This window comes from Schistocerca nitens, chromosome 1 (assembly GCF_023898315.1).
Source record: "Schistocerca nitens isolate TAMUIC-IGC-003100 chromosome 1, iqSchNite1.1, whole genome shotgun sequence".
NCBI classification, from domain to species: Eukaryota; Metazoa; Arthropoda; class Insecta; order Orthoptera; family Acrididae; genus Schistocerca; species Schistocerca nitens.
The window spans coordinates 117,789,839-117,804,105 of NC_064614.1; the positions used below are offsets into that span (position 1 = coordinate 117,789,839).

Sequence of the window (14,267 nt, forward strand, 5' to 3'; positions counted from 1 at the left end):
CACGTGTTGAGCAATTCGGCGGTACGTCCACCCGGCCTCCCGCATGCCCACTATACGCCCTCGCTCAAAGTCCGTCAACTGCACATACGGTTCACGTCCACGCTGTCGCGGCATGCTACCAGTGTTAAAGACTGCGATGGAGCTCCGTATGCCACGGCAAGCTGGCTGACACTGACGGCGGCGGTGCACAAATGCTGCGCAGCTAGCGCCATTCGACGGCCAACACCGCGGTTCCTGGTGTGTCCGCTGTGCCGTGCGTGTGATCATTGCTTGTACAGCCCTCTCGCAGTGTCCGGAGCAAGTATGGTGGGTCTGACACACCGGTGTCAATGTGTTCTTTTTTCCATTTCCAGGAGTGTATTTATGGCTACGAGTAAGAAGCAGTATGAACTGGGAGGATCACGAGAAACCAATAGCAGGAAAGCCGACTGGGAGACAGATGTACTGGAAGAGCAACCCAATGTAGACTACTGCTGCAGTGTCTGCAGTCATTATCAAGTAGGCATGACGACAGGCTTCGGTTCAAGTCGGTGGCGTGTGGCTATAACTGTATCAGCTTCGTATAGACCATACGAAAGTGTAGCGGAGATACCTGGGGAACTTAATGGGAGTCTTTCAGAAGTAAGGTAGAGGGGGAACGAGCGGATGGCGCCTCTGCATGATGTCAGGGATCGTCTGGAAGCGCTCGTGGCGCTAAGAAAAAATGGTTCAAATGGCTCTGAGCACTATGGGACTTAACTTCTTAGGTCATCAGTCTCCCGAGAACTTAGAACTACTCAAACCTAACTAACCTAAGGACATCACACACACCCATGCCCGAGGCAGGATTCGAACCTGCGACCGTAGCGGTCGTGGGGTTCCAGACTGTAGCGCCTAGAACCGCTCGGCCACCCCGGCCGGCTGGCGCTAAGAAAACATGATTATTCAGTGAATCGTTTATTGTGATAACTTTACAAAGAGTGGTGCACTGTTGGCCATAGTTGCTTCCTGCCCTGGTCACGGACAGACTCTCAGTGTCTGCACCAGTCCTTGGACCACCCCATCCGCGATGAGGTGTAGATGGCAAGCGTTCAGACTTGTACAGCCGGCTTGATAGGCCCCACACGCAGAAGCGGTTAGGCGTACCAGACGGTGGTCCGCCAGGAACCCTAGTCACCATCTTCTGTCCCACACTCAGAGAGTACTGCACCTGATACTGCACTGCTGCTGGCAGTTCATCAACTCTCCCATCAGCTGTGGTACAGCATGAAGTTCGTCAGTGGAATTCACCTCTGCGGCACTCCACGGCTGCCTGGTACTGTGCTGGTTGATCTGAGATAAGACTTACTGAAACAACATGGTCACGGGACGAAATGTCGTACCCGGACTCCATCGTTCCCATTGACTTGAACCGTTCTCCTCTACTTGGAGCTGGAGCTCCGGTATTTAAAGAGCTCTCAGTAGTTTTGTGACGTGAGGTTTACTAGCGATGACCGCCTGTGGCCTCCTTTTCTGCAACCCTAGCTTTAATTCTCTCTTATCAGCTAGTTAAACTGGTCTCTGACGTGTCTCCTAGCCATGTCTATTGCTTCTTGCAACATCCCGCCTCGCGAAAGAGCGTGCGTGTTATTTTCCTTAGTCGCTGTCCTTTTCTGCACTACTGGCCATTAAAATTGTTGCGCCACGAAGATGACGTGCTGCAGACGCGAAATTTAACCGACAGGAAAAAGATGCTGTGATATGCAAATGATTAGCTTTTCAGAGCATTCACACAAGATTGGCACTGGTGGCTACACCTACAACGTGCTGACATCAGGAAAGTTTCCAACCGATTTCTCATACACAAACAGCAGTTGACCGACGTTGCCTGGTGAAAAGTTGTTGTGATGCCTCGTGAAAGGCGGAGAAGTGCGTACCATCACGTTTCCGAATTTGATAAAGGTCGGATTGTAGCCTATCGCGATTGCGGTTTATCGTATCGCGACATTGCTGCTCGCGTTGGTCGAGATCCAATGACTGTTAGCAGAATATGGAATCGGTTGGTTCAGGAGGGTAATACGGAACGCCGTGCTGGATCTCAACGGCCTCGTATCACTAGCAGTCGAGATGACAGGCATCTTATCCACCTGGTTGTAACGGATCGTGCAGCCACGTCTCGATCCCTGAGCCAACAGATGGGGACGTTTGCAAGACAACAACCATCTTGACGAACAGTTCGACGACGTATGCAGCAGCATGGACTATCAGCTCGGAGATCATGGCTGCGATTGCCCTTGACGCTGCATCACAGGCAGGAGCGCCTGCGATGGTGTACTCAACGACGAACCTGGGTGCACGAATGGCAAAACGTCATTTTTTCGGATGAATCCAGGTTCTGTTTACAGCATCATGATAGTCGCATCCGTGTATGGCGACATCACGGTGAACGCACATTGGAAGCGTGTATTCGTCATTGCCATACTGGCGTATCAGCCGCCGTGACGGTATGGGGTGCCATTGGTTACACGTCTCGGTCATCTCTTGTTCGCATTGACGGTACTTTGAACAGTGGACGTTACATTTCAGATGTGTTACGACCCGTGGCTCTACCCTTCATTCGATCCCTGCGAAACCCTACATTTCAGTAGGATAATGCACGACCGCATATTGCAGGTCCTGTATGGGCCTTTCTGGATACAGAAAATGTTGGACTGCTGCCCTGGCCAGCACATTCTCCAGATCTCTCACCAATTGAAAACGTCTGGTCAGTGGTGGCCGAGCAACTGGCTCGTCACAATACGCCAGTCACTACTCTGGATGAACTGTGGTATCGCACCTGTACACGCCATCCAAGCTCTGACTCAATGCCCAGGCGTATCAAGGCCGTTATTACGGCCAGAGGTATTGTTTTGTGTACTGATTTCTCAGGATCTACGCACCCAAATTGCGTGGAAATGTAATCACATGTCAGTTCTAGTCTAATATATTTGTCCAATGAATACCCGTTTATCATCTGCATTTCTTCTTGGTGTAGCAGTTTTAATGGCCAGTGGTGTGTTCCCGCTGCGTGTGCTCTGTCTCTCACTCAGCTACTGCAGAGTTGCAGACTGTGCTGCTCGTCTGTCTTGCAACACAGTGCTTCCTGATCCGCCGCTAATTGTGGCGTAACCAGCCTATCTTACTTCGAGGTGGTTGAACTCCGTTAAAAATTTTATAACTTGGAACCCGTATTACTCTGTGCCGTAACACATCCCTCCCCCTTTTTTGAAATTTGTCTCGAATTTTCAACTTCGATTGTTCTTAATTAGCCTGTAGATTCTTAGACTTTAATTTACATTTCTCTTTGTGCTAAGTTGCAATGGAATATTGAATCTTAGTTGATTCTGCTATGTTTATCTAATTACAGTGTTGTGTTTTCTGCATCTATCTTATGACTAGGTTGCATCCATTTTACTGGAATTTGGTGGTTTGCAGTTTCACTTGAGTGTACCATCTTACGTTTGAGACAGAAGTACATTGAACAAATAAATATCAGAACCCGGATTACGCTCATGGTTGAAAAACTGTAAATAACTGTCTTATGCCTATGCTTTTCATGATACCGTTTCAAATGCTGCAATATTTGGTTTCCTCGGATTTGCTGACTCCCGGAATTTCTCAAGTTGTCCATCGTCTGTAATAAAGTTGAATCCAACGAGTTGTCGATAAACGTTAGGTTTTGGTGGGATGTAATCTGAAGGGCTCTCTCTGGCGAATAGAACGTTGTTCTGGACACGTTAATTAGTGGTGTACCCATAATGGTAGCTGGAAGGTGAAACTGTCTTTCTGCTACCTCGCATCTAGTCCCATTTATTATCAATCCGTTACCTTCAGAATGAGATTTTCACTCTGCAGCGGATTGTGCGCTGATATGAAACTTCCTGGCAGATTAAAACTGTGTGCCCGAGCGAGACTCGAACTCGGGACCTTTGCCTTTCGCGGGCAAGTGCTCTACCAACTGAGCTACCGAAGCACGACTCACGCCCGGTACTCACAGCTCTACTTCTGCCAGTACCTCGTCTCCTACCTTCCAAACTTTACAGAAGCTCTCCTGCGAACCTTGCAGAACTAGCACTCCTGAAAGAAAGGATATTGCGGAGACATGGCTTAGCCACAGCCTGGGGGATGTTTCCAGAATGAGATTTTCACTCTGCAGCGGAGTGTGCGCTGATATGAAACTTCCTGGCAGATTAAAACTGTGTGCCCGACCGAGACTCGAACTCGGGACCTTTGCCTTTCGCGGGCAAGTGCTCTACCATCTGAGCTACCGAAGCACGACTCACGCCCGGTCTCACAGCTTTACTTCTGCCAGTATCTCGTCTCCTACCTTCCAAACTTTACAGAAGCTCTCCTGCGAACCTTGCAGAACTAGCACTCATGAAAGAAAGGATATTGCGGAGACATGGCTGAGCCACAGCCTGGGGGATGTTTCCAGAATGAGATTTTCACTCTGCATCGGAGTGTGCGCTGATATGAAATTTCCTGGCAGATTAAAACTGTGTACCTGACCGAGACTCGAACTCGGAACCTTTGCCTTTCGCGGGCAAGTGCTCTACCAACTGGAAACATCCCCCAGGCTGTGGCTAAGCCATGTCTCCGCAATATCCTTTCTTTCAGGAGTGCTAGTTCTGCAAGGTTCGCAGGAGAGCTTCTGTAAAGTTTGGAAGGTAGGAGACGAGGTACTGGCAGAAGTAAAGCTGTGAGTACCGGGCGTGAGTCGTGCTTCGGTAGCTCAGTTGGTGGAGCCCTTGCCCGCGAAGGGCAAAGGTCCCGAGTTCGAGTCTCGGTCGGGCACACAGTTTTAATCTGCCAGAAAGTTTCAATCCGTTACCATGTAATTCTAGTCGCATAATTCCTGTAGGTCTTCAATTTTCGTAACAAGTAATCATTACTGTTTCTGACGCAAACATGGAATAAAGCCAGTGGTCTCCGATTCTTTGGAATTCGGTTTGTGGCGCTGAAACTTTTATCTCCCACTCTGCCGCCTCTAGCTTTCCTAAAAACAATGGCATTTCACATGACTTTTGGTTCGTTTGTATCGCCCTTGCTGAACAAATAATAATTCTTCCCTGAAAGCAATCGTTGAAATCTGCTACGGACATGACAACATGAGCATCTCTTTTCTTATAAACCGATAACATTTCTGGTGTTTGAACTGGACCCACTTTATTGGATATGGATGTACCGTGTAACATTGGTGTTGTGCAATCATTTCCTATTACTGGAAATTTAATTCAGTGGTTACTTCCACAATAAATATACGATAAAATACAGCTTATTCCTACTTGTTATTGGTACGATATGCTGCAACTTCTCGAAAAAGTCTCTTTGTGCTTGTTGTAAGGCTACGAGAATTTTCTGTGGGCTTACTAATGTTGAACTCAAGCGCCCATGATCAGCATGGTGTATTGGCTCATGTAATGTCTCTACCTCTACGCTTGCGTCGTCTAATGTGTTCCCTAGAGTGCGTATTGATGCGGCTACCAGCATTTTATCATATACACCACTTAAATGAATAGTTTAGGTCAACAAGCACAGTACCAGCCATGCGTAGGTCTCTAGAAGAGCGTAGCGTTCCAAAGGATTGGAAAAGGACACAGGTCATCCCCGTTTTCAAGAAGGGACGTCGAACAGATGTGCAAAACTATAGACCTATATATCTAACGTCGATCAGTTGTAGAATTTTGGAACACCTATTATGTTCGAGTATAATGATTTTTCTGGAGACTAGAAATCTACTCTGTAGGAATCAGCATGGGTTTCGAAAAAGACGGTCGTGTGAAACCCAGCTCGCGCTATTCGACCACGAGACTCAGAGGGCCATAGACACGGGTTCCCAGGTAGATGCTGTGTTTCTTGACTTCCGCAAGGCGTTCGATACAGTTCCCCACAGTCGTTTAATGAACAAAGTATGAGCATATTGACTATCAGACCAATTGTGTGACTGGATTGAAGAGTTCCTAGATAACAGAACGCAGCATGTCATTCTCAATGGAGAGAAGTTTTCCGAAGTAAGAGTGATTTCAGGTGTGCCGCAGGGGAGTGTCATAGGACCGTTGCTATTCACAATATACATAAATGACCTTGTGGATGACATCGGAAGTTCACTGAGGCTTTTTGCAGGTGATGCTGTGGTGTATCGAGAGGTTGTAACAATGGAAAATTGTACTGAAATGCAGGAGGATCTGCAGCGAATTGACGCACGGTGCAGGGAATGGCAATTGAATCTCAATGTAGACAAGTGTAATGTGCTGCGAATACATAGAAAGAAAGATCCTTTATCATTTAGCTACAATATAGCAGGTCAGCAACTGGAAGCAGTTAATTCCATAAATTATCTGGGAGTACGCATTAGGAGTGATTTAAAATGGAATGATCATATAAAGTTGATCGTTGGTAAAGCAGATGCCAGACTGAGATTCATTGGAAGAATACTAAGGAAACGCAATCCGAAAACAAAGGAAGTAGGTTACAGTACGCTTGTTCGCGCACTGCTTGAATACTGCTCAGCAGTGTGGGATCCGTACCAGATAGGGTTGATAGAAGAGATAGAGAAGATCCAACGAAGAGCAGCGCGCTTCGTTACAGGATCATTTAGTAATCGCGAAAGCGTTACGGAGATGACAGATAAACTCCAGTGGAAGACTCTGCAGGAGAGACGCTCAGTAGCTCAGTACGGGCTTTTGTTAAAGTTTCGAGAACATACCTTCACCGAAGAGTCAAGCAGTATTTTGCTCCCTCCTACGTATATCTCGCGAAGAGACCATGAGAATAAAATCAGAGAGATTAGAGCCCACACAGAAGCATACCGACAATCCTTCTTTCCACGAACAATACGAGACTGGAATAGAAGGGAGAACCGATAGAGGTACTCAAGGTACCCTCCGCCACACACGGTCAGGTGGCTTGCGGAGTATGGATGTAGATGTAGATGTAGATGTAGATGCGTGTAGTGCCGCAGAGCTGAACTCCACTGACGAACTTCATGCTGTGTCACACCAACTACTACTGATGGGTACACCTGATGAACTGCCAGCAGCAGTGCAGTAGCAGGTACTGTACCCTCCGAGTGTGGGATGGAAGACGACAACCAGGCTTCCTGGCGTATCACCGTCCGGTATGCCAAAGCGCATTCAGGTGACGGGCCTACCAGTCCTGCAGTACTGGGTTCAACGGCTGCCGCCTACACCGCACTGCGGTTGGGGCCGTCCAGTGAAGAACAGGCACGAAGTGGGGTCGAGTGCACTCCCTCAGCCGGTAGCAGCTATCCATACTCTACGAGGCTGGGCTGTGCGTCCGTATTGACGCAAACGTCTCGCTTTTACACAACGACAAGGACTGGCGCAGCGTCCGACACTGAGAGTCTGTCCGTGACCATGACAGGAGGAAACTACGGCCAAAAGTGCACCATCCTTTATAAAAGTTGCAAAAATAAATGATTCAGTGAATACTCATGTTTTCTTAGCGCCACGAGCGCTTCCAGACGATTCCTGACATCGTGCAGAGACGTCATACGCCCTGCCCCTCTGTAGGAGCATTCTCTTGGTTAGCCCACGCACATTTAGTGCAAATTTGTATGTTAGTCTGGTGAATCGACCTGTTGTACTGCCATTCATGCACAACATTCCAGGATAACGCTCGCCCATGTACCGCTGTTGTCGCCAAACATGCGCTACACAGAGTGTCGGCCTGTCGCCTTGGTCTGCTCGATCAGCAGATCTGTTTCCAATACAGCACAAGTGAGACATCATCAGATAACAACAGCAGCGTCATCCACAAACAGGAATAACCGCTCCTGCATTGACCGACCAAGTGCAGAATGCTTGGAACCCCATCCCACAAACTGACAACAAAAAAAATGTTCAAATGTGTGTGAAATCTTATGGAACTTAACTGCTAATGTCATTAGTCCCTAAGGTTACACTCTACTTAACCTAAATTATCCTAAGGACAAACACACACGCCCATGCCCGAGGGAGGACTCGAACCTCCGCCGGGACCAGCCGCACAGTCCACGACTGCAGCGCCTTAGAAACTGACAATACAGTGCATATACGTTTGTATGTTTGCAATCAACAGTCTGTTGGTTACATCAGTTATTAATATACCGGCACTTCACATTTGTAACGGCTTATCTCGTGCTTACATTAACCTGTGATCTTGCAATGTTAATGACTTAGGTATATTACCTAGACAAATTTATTCCCGAAATTTCATTACTCTACGTTAATTACTTCATGGTGTTGCGATTTTTTCCCATCACTTTTGGAAAATAATGTTAGTGCACCTGGAAGACGACATCGATTTTGATCCAATGACAGAATATGCCACCTGGGATATAGTAGATGCACTGACAATGGTTTCGACGTCGTCCGGCAACAGATAATGTAGTGGCATAGTTACCAGAGCGCCATCTGTGTCTGCCGTTTAATAAGAACACTGACAGCCAGAAGGCTCAGTATGGTGTAGGCGTGTCAGATAAGCATACAACCATGCCACCGAGACGCACTCGTGCTTCCTACAGCCAAATGAGCAAATTTGAAAGTGGTCAAATTTTGGCCTTCCGAGTGGCGTGATGCTCCTTTCGGAGTATTACCACCGAAGTGGTCACATGAACATACTCACATCCGTAGATGAGATTATGGCGTCCACGTGGCACAGACGCCTGACTTGATCGTCACATTGTAAGGCCAGCAGTGACAGATCATACAGCTACAACAGCACAGATAATAGGGCTTGTCAACACGAACTGTGGCGAACCGATTATTAGCAGTGGGACTACGGGCATGCACAGGTCTAGCACGTCTTCCACTCACGCCATAGCATCAATGTCAGAGGATCAAAATGGTTCAAATGGCTCTGAGCACTATGGGACTTAACTTCTAAGGTGATCAGTCCCCTAGAGCTTACAACTACTTAAACCTAACTAACCTAAGGACATCACACACATCCATGCCCGTAGCAGGATTCGAACCTGCGACCGCAGCAGCAGCGCGGTTCCAGAGTGTAGCGCCTAGAACCGCTCGGCTACCCCGGCCGGCTCAGAGGATCACTTGGAAGGTAGAATGGCGCGCCGTGGCCTCAATCCCAGTTAGACAGGCGTGGCTTGTGGACAAAAGGGTTCTCAGGGGTGTACTTTGTGAAATTATAGACTGTGTGTTTACATGAAGTTTTGTTAGAAACAACCTAACCTGAGTTTCTGTCTGATTATTTCGTCCCAGAAGAATCCATTTTCCTTCCGAATTGTGTGGATGAGGAAAATGTGATTCAAGCTAGTCGCTAAATCATGTAAATCACACACAGTTCTGTTACTAAACCCGTAAACACTGTAGGATTACATTATACATCTGTTCACGTATACCTGTCATCATTAACAACCAAGATATTGCTCGTGAAAGTTTGGTAACATGACTCCCACTACGATGTAAACATAATCTGAATTGCTGTCACATTCCATTTGCCCTCGTCGCGAAGCTTAGACCATTAGTGAAAAAACAGCTTCAATTCTTTAATTCTATTGGTCGGTGTCCAGAAATTAATGGCGGATGCCGTGATTTACGCACGCGACAGTATCAAGCATTAAGATCCAACTGTTTTTGAAGATAAAAGTGCATACGCATTTGTAACACTTACCCTCAAAAGGCACACAAAACATACACAAGTGAGGCAGAATATTTTTAAAGATAGAGATAGTTTAAGTAAAAGAAAAATACTTATAACTAATGGTGGATCAACAAAATTACACTGAAAGTTAATAGTTCACACCAAGAAATTTAATTTACGTATCAAAAGATAAGAAAGAAAATAGTTTTATAATGAAAACTATAATGAGACCTTCAAGGCTATTTTCTGTCGCTATGAAGAGCCTTTAAATGTCAAATGACAACTAATTTAAATTAGACTGTAATTCTTAATGTCTGTTATTATTTATTTATTTACATTTTTTAGACACATAGAGGATCACATAAAGCAAATAATGACCTGTGTCTTATTCTTCTTGTTCTTCCAGAACTGTTTCATCATCTCGCTATGCTTAGCTTGACGTTCATCTGATCACTTTCTTCCAGGTACCTTGGGTTTGTCGTCTCTTGAAATTTATGTCTGAAGACGTTTCAATCTTCGCTGTCTGTCAGTGAAATTTTGGAATTTTTTAAATCAATTTGGATCTGTTTTATCCAGGCCGTTATCTCTGTAAGTACGTCAAAATTTTCTTTGCTAGTCGGTTGCCATCTAGTCTCATGATGTGTCAGTAGGATTTCAGTCGTCGTTTGCGGAAATCGGTTTCGATGTTGGAATATTTTTCTGTGACTGTGTTTGATTGTAGACGATGTCCTCCGTCTGTGGGTTCTGGGTGAAGGATTTTACGAATGATTTTCTTTAAGACTTTTTGATATTTTCGAAGTCTCCTTTGTAATTAATGTTTAGTGCCTCGCTGGCGTAGTAGAGTGTTTCAGGTTTGGTAACAGTCGTGTAGTGTCGAACTTTCGTGCTGATGTTTATGCATTTTATTGTTCCCATACGCTTTCCACATTTTGAATTCCCGCGTTTTTTGTGCTAATCTTTCTGTACCTATAGTCTCAATAATTTCTTCTAAGTACTTGAAGTGGTTAACCTTGTTTACTGTGCCATATTTTGTGATTACATTTTGTTTTTGATGTGTTTTGTAGCCATGAATTCGATTTTAGAAAAAGAAATTTGTTCAACTTTCTCAGCACAATCTTTGAGGGCTTCAATCTGATGGAGTGCTGTTTGTTCATCACCAGAAAGGATCGTGATGTCATCAGCGAAGGCTAGGCACGTGACGTCAATGTTATCCTTTTCTTTTCCTAGCCTGATGGGTCTCCAGATGTTTCGATTTTTCAGTTCTTGTTGCCATTATTTGGTGATTTTGTCTAAAAAGATGTTGAAAAGTAGTGGGGAGAGGCCATCGCCCTGCCGGGCGCCAGTCCGGATGGAAAAAGGTTGTGAGATTTCCCCGTCGAATTTGACTTTGGAAGTTGTGTCTGTTAGGGTTTGTTGGATGAGCCGTTGTGTTTTTGGATCCATATTGTTTTCTTCGAGTATATTAAACGGGGATTGTCGGTCGACAGATTCGTAAGCTTCCTTGAAGTCGACAAATGTGTAAATCGTTGGGAGAATTCACATAGCTCGAATTTTCAGCGTAGACTTCAGGTTGAAAATTTGTTCGGTGCCTGACGTGCGTGTTCCGAACCCTGCTTGATATTCACCTACTATTAGGGTTTCGAGTTGTTCCTGTGCGCGCAGTAAGAGGCAAGTGGAGAGGACTTTGTAAGGAATGGAAAGGAGGGAGATTCCTCTGTAGTTATTCACATCAGATTTGTCTTCTTTTTTTGTGAAGTGGTGAGATGAGAGAGCATTTCCAGTCGTCTGGGAGTTCATCACTTCGCCATATGTCTTGAATGATCTGTGTGATTTTCTGTAATGATCGTATTCCGAGATTTTTCAGTAGTTCTGCGGTGATTCCATCTTCTCCTGATGTCTTTACGTTTTTCAGTTTTGTGATGTGGTGTCGGATTTCTTCTTGTGTCGGTGGATCGCTGTCGTGTTTCGTATGACTTGGGGTGTGTGTGTGTGTGGGAATCTTTCGGATGGTTCAGGGCAATTAAGAAGGTAGGAAAAATAGTGTGCCAGTTCTTTGTAGTTTTCTTGGTTGGTGAGTGCGAGTTTACCGTCTTTTTTCTTGAAGGTCAAATTTTGTGGTATGTAACCTTTAATTCTGTTAGCGAAAGCTCTATAGAAATTTATGCTTCTGTAATTTCTGAAGTTGTCCTCAACTGATTTGAGCTGTTCAGCGATGTAGTTGCGTTTGGTTTTCCTGATGGTTCTGTTTGTCTCTTTGTGGATATCGAGGAAGTGTTGTAGGGTTTCCGGCGATTTGTTGCTGTTATATTTTTGAAAGGCGATTCGGCGATTGATGATGGCTTGGTCGCATCTGGAATCCCACCATAGGTGTTTTGGCTTTTTCTTAAGTGGTATTAATTATTCGGCTTTTCTGATTATTTTGCTACAAAATTCGGTCCAGTTGTTTGTCGGTTTTTTCCATTCTTCTGTGACCTTTATTTCTTGAATTCTAGATGCGTCGAACATTTGGATACGTGGTTTATTATGTTGTACTCTCTTCGGAGAGGGGAGGTGGTTGTCCGAGTCGATGTTCGCACCTCTCCTGACTTGAATGTCGTGGATGATTCTGTAGTAGGGGCAGGAGATGGCAACATGGTCGATCTTATACTCACCAACATGTTGGATTGGGGATCGTCATGTTTTCTGTTTTTGTGGGGGTTTTCTGAAGTTAGTGGACATAACTTTGAGGCTGAATTGTTGGCATATGTCAGTCAGAAGTGTTCCATTAGTGTTAGTGTTTTCACCGAGTTGAGCGCTAAAGTCTCTCATTAGGATTTTCACGTCGTGTTGCTTAATTTTGGTCATAGTTTTTTCGAGCTTGTTCCAAAATTTTTCGACGGTTTCGAGATTTTTCTTCTTTTCGGTATTGGTGGGCGCATGCGTATTAATGATCGTATATATTTTATTGGCACTCTGAATGCTCATGGTCATGGGTCGATTGTTGACGGGTGCGATTTCCTTAACAGAGTTGATAATGGATTAGTGTACAAGAAAGGCCATTCCGAAGATTGGTGCGCCTTTCGCGACCTTCTGTTGTGTTTTGCTCTTGATGATGCCGTATTTTTCGTAGTCCATGGTTTTATTGTTAGTGAGTCGTGCTTCTTGAAGAGCAGGTATGAGAATTTTTTGTCGGTCGATTTCTTGAGTAAGATTATGTAATTTTACTGTCTGGATCAGTCTATTGATGTTTAGTGTTCGAATGAAAGTTTCCTGCTTGTAGGGAAGTTAACAGATTTTATCTGCTGTGATTGTCTGGACTTCCTAGACTCCAAAAGTCCAGTTGCCGTCTGTCGATAGATGGATTGTGTACCACCTGGGGTAAAGCTGAATTAGCTTGCACAGTTAATGATTGCTTGTGTTTTACTGGTTTGGTCTGGTCAATACCAGAAATAGATAGGACAAAAGGTAGTTGAGGCCTTTGAAACATATTTTCAGCCGGGCTCACTGAGCTAACAGATACTGACCAGAGTACCGGTGATTTTCACTCAGACGTGTCTGAATTTTGAATTGCGCTGGTATTTGGTCCGCCCCGAGTATTTTGTTTCCTCGGTACCACCCATATATGGGAGGCTTTCCCCTGTCCGCCACCTAGGATGGAGAATCCAACAATCTGAGACAGGATTTATTTATTTTTATTATTTATTTATTATTGTCGTGTTAAAATTTAGGGGACTTCTAATATCGAAGATATTAGATGTGAGTCACATCACATATTTCAATACGTTAAATCGTAAGTTTTGAAAATTGGAACACATCACCATAGCACTAGCATAAGGAAAGTCTCTTCCTTTTCCACAGTACCACGGGCTGAGTCCAATCGAGCTGCGCAAAGTGGACCTTCAAATAGTAAACCAAGAGGAATGCGAGGCAGTGTGGAATGACTATGGCTACGCTGTCCACCCTACGCAGATCTGTACCGCTCGTTTCGAGGATGTAAACTACGACTCCTGTAAAGTAAGTAAATAGCAGGCTGATTGCGAAAAGTATATGTGTGCGAGGAACACACACGAGGTAGCTCGTGGGTCGATGTAGAAATATACCAGCTTGTCTCTGTCGATTGACTTCTTACCATACCGCTGGATTCGGTCAAAGCATTTAAACTTAGCGCGAAAAATAGTAATCTATATTCCTCAAACAGATCATTGGCAGTTTAGGAGCTCTGTGGACAGTCTTTAACTGCTACCAAGTTGGCAAATGACTCTCCTCTCATTTCAGTGAAGTGGAGACATGGCAGAATGACAGAATCGAGTCCTCATATTTGGACGTGTCTGTGACGACACGGTGTGTGCAAGGAGTGGTGTGTTGCTGGCAGCACGTTTTACATGGCATATTAATAATGGCCGTAAAATAGTCGTTACTGACAAGGAATGAAGGTGTCGTGGCATGTCAATGACACTCGCTTTTACAGTCGACAGGAATTGCTCGTGTCATTGAACCCAGGTTCATCTCGACCAGTTTAAGACGGAACGTTACGAAGCGAACCACATGTAATAATCATCTGAGAACCACCTCGCAACGGGCCATTGTTCACAGCGGCAGGCAAAGCTGCTCGTGTTCAGTGAGTGAAACAGTGAAGGAACGGAGCAGTAGGCGTCTGTGTGTATTTAGTGAAGCACAGTTTTACTTCT

The 14,267-nt window shown here is 45.2% G+C and overlaps 1 protein-coding gene across 1 annotated transcript in view; it reads left to right on the forward strand.

Annotated features, from left to right (window-relative positions):
- Positions 1 to 14,267, forward strand: part of LOC126242319 (mite allergen Der f 3-like) — a 64,579-nt gene that overhangs the window by 36,045 nt on the left and 14,267 nt on the right. The window contains exon 6 of the mRNA XM_049948078.1: positions 13,438 to 13,593. Coding sequence (XP_049804035.1) covers positions 13,438 to 13,593 — 156 coding nt within the window. The remainder of the gene's footprint in view (positions 1 to 13,437; positions 13,594 to 14,267) is intronic.